Here is an 11,583-nt window from a genome sequence, read left to right on the forward strand (position 1 = left end):
AGTTTCCTTTATGGGGAAAAGGGAATGTGATCCCTTACACTAAGCCACAGAGAATGCAGAAAGATAGCTAGTATGTACAAGAAGGCTGTGGTTGAGGTTACCACAACCTTCTCTGACATGGATTTCCAGGGTGGAGTTAACTCCAGGGGGTTTTATGGGTAGAGTTTTCAAGCTTGCTGAGGAAAGCTCAGCCAACTATTGATGCCTGTCAGTGTTTCTGCAAAATTTAAATGCCTTAAACTGCCTTTATAGTCTTGTACCTAGTTAGAAAATAGTCAGCCATATCACGCTAACTTCAGTGATCTAGAGGCACCCTAGCCACCTGAAAGACCTGATGTAAGGTGATAGAGAGACATCTAATAGCTGGCACCACAAAGCATAGAAATTACATTTCTTCATTATTACACACTCATAATGCTTGGGAAATATTACTTGGGTAATATCTATAAGGCAGGAGGAGATTTCCAAATGCGTTCTTCAAGTACAGTGGATTGCTGCTGAAAGAGAAGATCCTGTTCTCTTGCCCCACTATTTCCCTTATATAAAATCTAATGACTGGGCCACGACAAAGTGTTTCTATTCACCTTGCTGTTTCAGAAAACATCTTAGTTCTTCTAGTTGTCCTGTTTTAGCAAGTTGAACTGAGTTAACCTGTGGTGATGAGTACTAGGTCTAACACAAAGGAAGTGACGAGAGGAGGGCTGAAGTGGAGCAGTAGGGGAGTGGTTAACAGCAGTGTGCAGTTATGTTGGATTAGATGCGATGTGAGACATCCCTGCATGTGTGTATTGGTCTTATTTAAGGCGAACATGAAGAAAAAGTATGTAGAGGAGTAAACATTTGAAACTACAAGGGCTTTGGTTACAACTTTTTTTATCTACAGGATCAGACAAGTGGAAAGTTGCTGAAAAAAAACTTTTCAACAAAGGCATTGCAATCTACAAGAAAGACTTTTTCTTGGTCCAAAAGCTTGTAAGTTACTTTTTTCTTTTTTTTTTTTTTATGACAGCAATGATACATTCTTACATGTTTGAGCATTTAACACAGGGAGTTCAATCTTCATTTTGCTGAAACCTCAGTATTAAGCATTAAGTCCTGCACTCAAAAGATTTCAGAAAAATTTTATCATCCAGCACAGCATAAAATCTCACTAGATAGCTAGAACAATAGTGTTTGTTTTGCTGTTGTTGTTTACATAACCCTTGTACATAATGCATTACCTCCATTAGTCCACACTGCAGATATCACTTCTACAGGGCGTATTTATAGAGTGCTGGTAATGTTCCAGTACGGCTTAAACGGCTTGCTTATAAAACTAATAGAAACACATCCTTGCTACTGATGGAAAGGGCCAAAGAAGGATATGTGAATGATATGTGAATGATGCATCCTTTAGGATCTCTTTTTCCAGTTTTCTGTGACAATGTTAGTAAAAATGGTCACTGCCATCTATTTTCATGACGTGTGATGCTGCAGCAGGGGGGGGAAATCACTGAAGGAGTGCAAAATCAGGAGCTGTATTACATATTTCTTCTGAGTAAATACCCAAAAGGCATTTAAGTTGCAAAAGCCTGGAAGCTAAGAATATATTTGAAAATTTCCAGAAAAATCACTGATAGAGAATATGTAGATGGTCACAGGTCTGGATTGATGATTGTCTACCACCATATGTGTATGAAATGCATGTGGCCAAAATGGGAAAGTGCCGCAAACCTTCCTTTCCATTTTTGGATCGGTATTCTGGTCTGGTCTTCTCTGAAGTGCTGCTGGAAAATAAAGCTCCTCCATAAAACTGAAAGGCTGCTTTCAAGCTTGACAGCTCAATTGGAATGTTTCGGAGGCTAAGAGGTGCATTAAGCTTACAAAGTGCCAGGTTCTGTCACCTTTACATTGACCAGCTTTTCTTCGGAAAGTTGGTCCTGTAGTTCTTGGCCAGTAACAGTGGCAATAGGGGATGGGCTGTGGGATAGGGCATAAAGGCAAATATGACACAGAAAAGAAGGCTTTAACAGAAGTTGTGGAATGGAGACTACTGAGGAAAGAAAAATGCAAAGTGTATTTATTGCACCTTTAGTAATTATTTGTAAGCCTTCTTAAAAATCATGTAATCCACTGAACTTCAATGTTTTTTTTAACACCAGATAAAAACCAAAACAGTGGCTCAGTGTGTGGAATTCTACTACACATACAAGAAACAGGTGAAAATTGGTCGGAATGGGACCTTAATCTTTGGGGACATTGATGTTGCTAGTGAGAAATCTATGAAAGATGAAGCTGAGGTTGACATCAAGGTAATTTCCTAAATTTCTTTCACCTCCTTTGGGCTGTGGTGCGAAGTCTGATTTTGTGTGTTGTCTAACTTGCTGCTAAAATCAAAAGCAGAAACAATCTGGCCAGTGTGGAGGAGTCCAGACTCTCAAACTTGTGTCCTGTGTCACATAATAACATTTACTTGCAGACACCAAAATTAACAGTTCCTTTATCTTCTGGTGAAGAGTTCCCATAGGTTTGCACGTGTTCTTCCTCCCAGAAGGGACATTTACAGTGAAGAACAGGGGCACATGGAGGAGGAGGAAGAGGAGGAGGAGGAAGAAGCAGAGGAAGGGTTGGATAACAGAAGGAAGAACACAGTTCTTCTCAGAGATGAACAGACACTACAAGATGGTGTAATAGTAAGTGCTGTATTATGTATGTTGTGCTTTCTGTGCCACCTTCACTCTGCAGCTAGTTTAGAAAATACCAGGTGGACAGTTCCAGATGTAAAAAGCTTCCACCTCTGACTTCTCCCAGAGCAAGAGACTGGTTCTGAGGTAGCTTAGAGCATTACTAGCAACCAGACTGCATGCTGTGGCAGGAGAACTGGGATGAGTAAGGGGAAAAAAACCCCAATATAATTCTTTGTGGTTGGTGCACACATAGGACCATGATGAGAAATGTCCTGAAAATATCTTGAAGACTTTCTCATTAAATAAAACCTTGGTCTGGAATAAATGAAACACAGGACCTCAGCCATTATTTTTCTTCTGATGGAGGGTTTAAGTTTCAGTTTGCCTTAACTGTTTCCCACTCTCCGTAGGCCAGTGATGCCAATATGAGGAGCCAAGAGGCAACTGTCACAGGCAGAGTTGGAAGGAAGCCAAGGGAGACCACAGTGAAGCATCGAAAGCCTCTTACTGCTCCAGTGCAGAGGAGGAGACGGAAACAGAAGATAAAATCAGATGCTACCAGTAAAACTCAGAACACAGAAAACACCTTTCCATGTAAAAAATGTGGCAGGTAAGAGCAACTCTGCTTCCAGCAATAGTCACAGAATTGTGGTAGGGCATTTCCTGTGGAAGCTTATTCTCAAATGAGCTTTCCTTCTGTCTAGACCAGAGACTGGCAATAATTTTAATGACTTATTACCCCAGTAATACTTGCAAATTTAGGGATTTTTACATATATTGGTATTAAGTTACTACTACTTGGATAATTACTTGCTGCTCATTGTTTTTCCTCAAATGGAATGAGACACCATCTGCATTTCAGCTGTGTGCAGTATTTGGTGTTAAGCTGCACTTTCAAACAGCTGCTGTGTTGCCTCTCTAATGCCTACATTTTTGTAATGAGTAATTTCTATATATTTGCTAGATCTCAAATTAAGAGAATGGTATAGACTAACTAATGAACAGTGGTATAGAAATACAAGACACTACCTTTGTGACAGCCACAGATACCAGACCGGTGGATACACGGTTCATCTGGTTAAACTTGCGCTAGTAGTTTTTGTAGGTTTGTTGCCAACAGATTCATAAATGCCAAGAAAATTCAGTTCCCTACATAAATTGCTTACTCTTAAAACCACAGAGAGTCTCATAATACCAGTGATTACCCCTTTATTTAAAAATGGCATGAAGCTCGGGGATGGTAAGCAAATGCCATCTCCATCTAGTTACATCACCAGGCGTGTTGACAGATTCCTGCTGTGGCTGGGACTTAGCTGGTCCTGCCAAGGCACCCTGTCCTGTGCTCTCAGGGAGCACGTGGCGTTGGAAAGGGCAGTGCTGTGAGAAGTCAGGCAGCTAGGATTTGGTCCTGGCTGCTGACAAAGGAGAAGCAGGCAAGGATTCTTAACAGTGTCTAAACTTGTGGCATTTGGTGCAAAATCCAAGTAGTTAACGGTGAAAGATGGAGGGATAGATCATAGAAGTGCAAAGTCAGGAGGAAAAAGCTCAGGTGTTTCTAGGTGTGTGGACAAGGCTCAGGAGTGGCATTTGGCCGTTGTTCACCTCCATGTTTATTGCATTTTTGCGGCACAGGGGAGTGCCTAAAAACCAGGGCCCTAAGCAGCATGTGTGTATTTCAGATTGAAGTACTGCCCCTCTGAATTTAGAAAACTTAAGAGCTGAATGAGAGATAAGAGGAAATGGCCATATTAAGAAACAAAGTGGGTGGTTTGAGGGTGCTTAGGATCTGCTGCTAGCATTCCACCTAGTGCTGGCACACGCCGAGTCAGAAGTGGTGTTTGCTGTAGATGCTCTATTGCAATGCCAGCGTGAGTTCCTGTGCCAGAGCTCACAAACTTGAGGCTGGAGCAGCAGAAGCTCTTTTGGAGAATTAATGAAGGAGGCTGTAGGAGAGACCAATGCTAACATACACGTGTGCTTCCTCAGGGTGTTCTACAAGGTGAAGAGCCGCAGCGCCCACATGAAAAGCCATGCAGAGCAGGAGAAGAAGGCGGCCGCACTGAAGCAGCAAGAGAAAGAGGCAGCAGCGGCAGCGGCGGCAGCAGCAGCGCACAGCCAGGCCCAGCAGGAAGAGAGCAGCGAAAGCGGGAGCAGCAGCAGTGGAAGCAGCAGTGCGAGCTCAGATGAAGATGGAGAAATATAGCAGCAGACCAGAAGTGGAGGGAGTAGCAAGGCTGGACCCAACCTCCCTCTTGGTGGTCTCAATTTTTTTGCTTGCACTTTTCTTACCTGAACCATCAGGTCTCAGGTTCAGTGCTGCCGTTTCCTCATGCCACATGTTTCGCTTCACCTTGCCAGTACTGACCAAGCCAGAATGGTGGATGAAAAGATTTCTTTCAACTTGGATGTTTGGGTTTGTTTTGTTGGTTTTTTTTAAACAAATAAGATTTCTATTCTATTTATAATAATATCTGAGGTACATAATAGAACAATGTCACCTGCAGTGGAAGAAAGTTCTCTCTTGGGTCAGTCAGACCTTTCTTTTTATGCTTGTCAGGAATCATGATAACAGGACTCTTGGATATAAAGGTTTCCAGATCGGAGCAAAAAAATGATGCTCTGCTCTGAGCTAGCTGTATCCAGTTACTGTGACACTGGTGATTTCTAGATGTTTCCTTTTTCAGCATGTTCTTCTTCCTGTTACACTTTCCTGCCTTTCTTTCTGAGCATTTATTCAGGCAGCCAACAAGTTTTGTGGAAAGATGGTGTGCACTTTTGGCCTCTGCTTCACAAAAATGAAAAGTGGGATGAGCAAGACACTCTTCTTCCTTTTGAGAGGAAGCTTTATTTTTCAAAAGTAAGCGTGAGGTGGTTTCTTTTATGCCATTAAGAATGCAGCAATGGATATAAAAATATCCTGTGGGATTAGAGTAGCCACAGGCCTTGCGGGTTGTCTCATCTTGGAAAACAAAAGTCTGCCTTTGATTAACTTAATGGAAAGTAGTCTGGGCTTCACAAGTGCAATTTGAAATGTAAACTGCTGGTTTTGACTTTGCATAAATGGGAGCAAGTTTGTTTAGTGAAAATGAACCAAGACCTTCTCATGCGCTGGATTGTGTGCACCTCAGAGATGGGAGGAACGTACTCTCATCTCCAGCAGTCCCCTTAAATCCCTCTGTGTATGGCTTTTACCTCTGCACACATCCATTTCTTTCTTGTGGCAGCCCTCATTTATTCCTTGAAATTGCCATCATCAAGAGCTTCTATGGTGGGGCCCTAGTTTCCCAAATACTTCCTGTCAGACAGTACATATGTGCAGGAGGAGCTTGTCACTTCTTTCCACACTGGTGGCTGGACAGCCCTGCCTGCTGGGTTGTCCTGCTGCGAGCCTTGCTCTTTGCTGAAAGGCTGACTCTTCCTTCAGAACTGACACGTGCTAATAGCCCAGAAGGTCCAGCCACCAAAAACCTGCCGGTGAAAGAGAGTTAAGAAGTAGTAAAGTTCAGGTGACATAGATGTTAGATTTGCATGGGATTGTTCTGTACATCTTTATAGCCTTTGCTTCCTCCTGCTTCACAACCGGTCAGTCCCAGCCCCGTACCCTGGCTGCCCAGCTCCCTCCAGCCAGCAGTCAGAAGCAGCGCTGATCCCCCGGCTTCCTGGGAGCCGGCACTGTCAGATTGCGTGTGCACTGCTTCAGGGGTGCAATACCGAAGGAGCTGATGGCTCCTGTGTTCCCAAGCAGGGATCCTAGGGGGATTGCTGTACATGATCTACAGAGTGTTCCTGACTGGCTGATTTTTTTTATTTTATTTTTTAAATCTTGACCCTTCAAGCTGCTAGATAAATTCCAGGTTAAGTATGGAAAGTGGTTCTAACTCCAGCATGCCATCTGGCAATCTTTTCCTGCCCTGTGGTTTTATGCAACCATGATTGCTTGACTCTCTAAGTCTGGGAGGCTGTGTATCGTACCGTGTTTGCTTTGACATATATATGCCTTTGGATAGAATCCCTTTCTCTTAATAGCAGAAACAGTTACTGCTCTTACAAAATAGGTAGGAGTATCATTAAGGATGGCACTTTTTTCAATGTTGACACTTTTGCCTTTAAGTGTGCAATTTTCTGCCAGGGTTGTATTTTTCATTCCTAACAAGATTAGGTTTCTTTTCAGCATTTGGATGACTGTTCCATGTCCCTACATGCAGAGGTCTTGTTGACTAACTAGGCTGTGGAAGCAGATGGCATGTCACAAACTGTTAAAATCATTCAAAAACTGCAAAGAACTAAAAGCTGCTAATCTTTAAAAATAAGCTTAAGCAAATCAGTCTTCCTATTAAGAGTTTCAATCTTGATTGTTATTTTTTTCCTTTTGTAAATTAGAGAAAATGCTTGTCTGCCGTTATCCTAGGGTCCTTAGAGAGAACAGAAGCTTTAGCACACTGTGCCAGGACGGACAGTATGTGAAGCAGCTGGATCTCATGGTTCACTTGTAGTACTGGGATTAATTCCAGTAAAAAGCAATGATGCAATTAAAGTTCTGAAGTTATGTTTCTGGGAAGTTGCCACTAGTTGCCAGATCTTGAGAACTGCAGGGCAACAGTTGAGAAACAAGTAGTGCTTGTGAGTGTATCTACAGAGGATTTAAAGTAACTTAGATATTGTTATACTGCTGTAATTGAATGTATTTGCCTGGAATACCAGTGTCCCAGCAGTAGAACGGTGTACAGTTACTTATCACAGACTGGGAAGACCAAAAACACATAACATAAAAAATGGAGATGGAACTGGCACACACTGAGAATGTGGCAAAAATGATTATTTTTTATTTTTTTTAGATTGGATAGGAGATCTGACTGAACTTGAGAACTAAAATAAGGTTAATCAAACTCTCTTAGGAAAATGATTTCACTGTTCTTGCTAAACCACTGCAAAATCAATCAGTACGTAATCCCATAGGAAAAAACAGAGACTGTTCTTATTGGGACAAAATAAAGCTCTGTCTAGCTCCGGCTCTTGTTATTGACAGCAATCAGGAGCGGATGCTTAGGAAAAAATGAGGGATAGCATGGACCAGTGGGTGTAGTTCCAGCTAGAAATTAGGATGCTAAACTAGAATTTATGTATGTTCTCTGGTAAGGCAAATCTGCGGAGAGGTTTTTACGGAAATGTACTGTTCTCCTTGTGGGCAGAAAGTCAGGATGTTTCTCTGCATTTTACTCTTCTGCTCTGTGTATCACCTGCATTTACTTTAGTATTTTTAGTGTCTGGAAGTATGCCTGCGTGATAATGAACAAACATTTAGTCATGGCCCTCAAGAGTTTTCAAGCTTGAAGTAGTTTTAGATATGGCATAGAAAATTATGGTGACAAACAACTTATCAGATGAAATGAAGTACGAAGATTTAGGGAGCAAATAATGGGATTGCTTTAAGTACCAATTTAATCTTCTTTCAGATATGATGATGCTTGAATGCGAGCATTATTATAGTCTTCCAAAGAGCAGATCTTTCACTGGTTCTCCCTGTTTTAGGAAATTGATACGAGTGATTTTTCCACTTATCAAGGATAAGCCATTGAGGTGCTGATAAGAACAAATCAGAGATTTTCTTTAATTGCACAAAAGTCGTGTGTATTACACACTGAATCCAGTGCTGGTTGTTTCTCTCCCATCCTGCTGCAGTAGAAGAGAACAGGAAGATTTGATAGAGAGAGGTCTGTCACTGGAAGAAAATCAGAAAAGAGCTTTTTCTGAGGATAACCTCTAACAGCTATGGGTTAGCATGGCTGACCAAAACCAGGTAAATGTTTCAAGTAAGTGGCATCAAATGGAAATATTTCTGAGCACGTTTACATATTGCTAGTAGCTACCAGAAGAACTGTTTTCTGTCATGGTAATAAGTAAAACTGCTCCTCTGAGTGTCTTGTTTAAAAACAAGCAAGTGAAACCAAACCTGCTGCCCACTTGCTTATGGTAGCAGTTTGGAATTGATCCTACATCTGAATTAGATCCTGCCTACTAGCAAAAGTTGGCAGAGAATTGTTTTAAAAAAACAAACCAACCAACCCCCAATTGCTGTGGACAAAGTGCTTGAACTGAATTTGTCTAATCTGGAATGAATTCTGTTACTCTTCTTGGAAAAAATGACATGAGTGGCTTTTTACTGCAGCACAGTGTTAATTTAAGGCTGTGTTGTTCCAATTATGATTTTAAAAAAATAATTAGTGTATGTTTTGTTGATTTTCTGTTTTAAAACCCTGTGCTCATTTTCCATCCTTTAAAGGCCTGTTTACTGATCCCCATTTAGTATAAGGGTTTGCTGTTAATTTAGAAAAAAGGCAGGATATGCTCAGTCTTCAGTTGAGTTTGAACAAGGTGTCTCTCTGCTTTAGCTGTCTTTTCTATGGGAACAAATATAAGAATTATAGACCGCAATTCTGTAAACGCATATTAATAGATTTGCCTTTTACAGTGCGAGATCAGGCTTCAGGTGGTCACGTACCCAGTAGTCAGGTGGCTGTATTTCAAGACCATTACCTATTTGAGTCTCGATGCCAGCTTTGGGCGTTGCGGAGATGCAGCGATAGATCACATTTTGCCCTGATTGCGTACTTCTGCCTTTCTGCCTGTGTTGTCTGCCCTTTACAGATAGATTCAGTCTTTCAAGTTTGTGATCTGCATGGGGTAGTATTTCAGTTTTGTAAGACTGTGTGTGTATATAATTACTAGATACATGCATGCACTTGCGATGCATATCTGATATAGCTACAGGTGTTTTGCAGTGTAGCTGCGAGAACAACAACTCTACGTTTTCATTTATTTGATGTTTTTCCATTTACTGATACAGGTAATGGTATCTGAGAGAACACAACTCAGTAAGCTGGAGGCCTACAGAATTTCAATTGGCTGTGCAGGACCTTGGCATTTTGCTAGCTAGGACCAGGTGGGAATATAGCTGTTAAAAGACAGAGCAAAGTTAGAAATTCTAAAGCTTAAAGGTAACTCATCTATTAATCCCCTACCAGGGACTGTGAAGTCCAAATTAGGTGAAAATACCCTCTGATTTCTCAAATTGAGGCTTTTGGTCATTTTTATCATTGCAACAAGCTTAGATTAAAACCAACATTCAAAAAAAGTGTTTCCTAACCACAGAGTGAGCTTTCTCACTCTCAGCAATTACATACTTCTTAATTCTCTTTCAGGCTGTGGACTAAAAGTCCCAGTATCTACGTATCTTATTTTAAAAGAAATGAGAGTAGAGAGGACTGTAGCCGTAAGTCTTGTCTGCTTTCATAAAATGGCACTTTTAGTCCAATGATTACCTCTGCCAGAAACCTTACTCTAAAGTGCATTTTCCCACACAAACTTTCTCCCTATTTTATCTTCTGATGTATGTCTGAAAGTTTATAAAGCTTTAAAGAGACAGAGAGGCGGTGTCTACAAATCATGTCTGATTTTTGTGGGGGTGAGTTTCTATGTAAATTTGTCGCTTGGGTTCAGCTGCTTTACTCACCCTCATTCTCTCCTGTGTCGAATGTTAGATGACACAGACTTTGAATCCCCCGCTGTCAAAGGATTTTTCTTTCCAAGACTAGGATTCCACTGACAGCTGAGCCTGAAAAAAACCCCTTAATTTCTCCAGATTAGAAAACAACATATATTTTTATAGAAATGTAATTGTATATTTTAAAAACCAGTTTCCTGCGGCTTCTCCACATGTATTTTCCCCCTTGTAGTTCAGATTTGATATAAACTTTTTTGTGTTCATTCTTTTTATGTTCTGTTTTTAAATTTGTAGTCAAAGCTTTGGTGTACTGTACAGGAGCAGTCAGCCTTTGTAATTACTGTATAAATGCTTTATAATAAAGTATATTACTTTTATTTTAACAAGTGAGCAGACACTTCCTTTTGTGTGTTTGCTGCCTAGGGCACCTTTTAAGACTGTTACATGTTTAAAATGTACATATATAAATATATTTACCTGTTGCTGTACAGTTGTGATAGACTGGACTGAATTTATTTTTTGTGTGCTTTTTTATAAAATATTAATACACTAAAGGAAATCTTGCTGATGTGATTGTAATGTACTATGTAACTTATTTACTTAATATCCTCTATATATCTAAAAACCCTTTTATTAAATGAGGTTTAAAAAATAGTTTCATAGCTGAGTTTTTTGATGGTATGAGGGGGCGACTGGGGGGTTCGGGGTGATAGTGCCTGCGGTGCGTTCATGTAACAGAAGTGGTTATGAGTTTTTAGCTAGTCTGCTCTCATCATACCCACTTCTATTTTCCACAGCAATCCTCGAGGCTGTTTCTCAATGTAAACTTCTCCGCGAAGACACCAGCTCACCATGTGTTTTATGTCTTATATCCAGGAAAAAACCTGGCAGGTGCAGCTCCAGTTGCGTTACAGAAGAGTTGATGGTGTGTGTGTGCGTGCGTGTGTCCCACTGCAGGCCGAGCACAGGAACAACCAGTAACCACCTTGATAGCGTGTTAGAAATTCACGGGGAATGGTTCTAGGTCACTTCTGTGCTTTAAGTAAGGGCAGCTGGATTCTGACGCTACCTGAAACGACTACAAAGACAGAGCAAAGGCAGCACGGAGTAACGTAGTACCTGAGGGGGCTGTATCAAGTCTGAATTCCTGGATAGCTTTGGCTGGCACAGAAAGTAGAGACTGAAGTAAATCTGGAGCTGCTGGAAAAAGAGTTAACGTTTTCCTGCTATTTAATAGTTGAATCTGCTGGTTGTAGAAACAATGACTCCAGGTGTAAATCATATTGCATCATATTTTTCAATGGTAGGGTTTAAAAAAAGTTTTAGTAAATGCTGTCCTAAAGGCATGCAATTAGTTTTTGGTTAACTAGGCTACTGTTTCTCACACCTATGGGTATGAAGTCTTTAAAAGCTGCA

General features: G+C 40.9%; 1 protein-coding gene across 8 annotated transcripts in view; it reads left to right on the forward strand.

The window, feature by feature from the left end:
* Positions 1-10,804, forward strand: part of MIDEAS (mitotic deacetylase associated SANT domain protein) — a 64,743-nt gene extending 53,939 nt beyond the window's left edge. For all 8 annotated transcript variants that reach the window (XM_054826804.1, XM_054826802.1, XM_054826800.1 and 5 more), the window contains 5 exons: positions 884-972; positions 2,142-2,291; positions 2,496-2,672; positions 3,077-3,276; positions 4,653-10,804. In XM_054826804.1, the coding sequence (XP_054682779.1) occupies positions 884-972; positions 2,142-2,291; positions 2,496-2,672; positions 3,077-3,276; positions 4,653-4,869 (833 nt within the window). In that variant the 3' untranslated portion in view covers positions 4,870-10,804. The remainder of the gene's footprint in view (positions 1-883; positions 973-2,141; positions 2,292-2,495; positions 2,673-3,076; positions 3,277-4,652) is intronic.
* Positions 10,805-11,583: the final 779 nt, after the last annotated feature.

This window comes from Grus americana, chromosome 5 (assembly GCF_028858705.1).
Source record: "Grus americana isolate bGruAme1 chromosome 5, bGruAme1.mat, whole genome shotgun sequence".
Lineage (NCBI taxonomy): Eukaryota > Metazoa > Chordata > Aves > Gruiformes > Gruidae > Grus > Grus americana.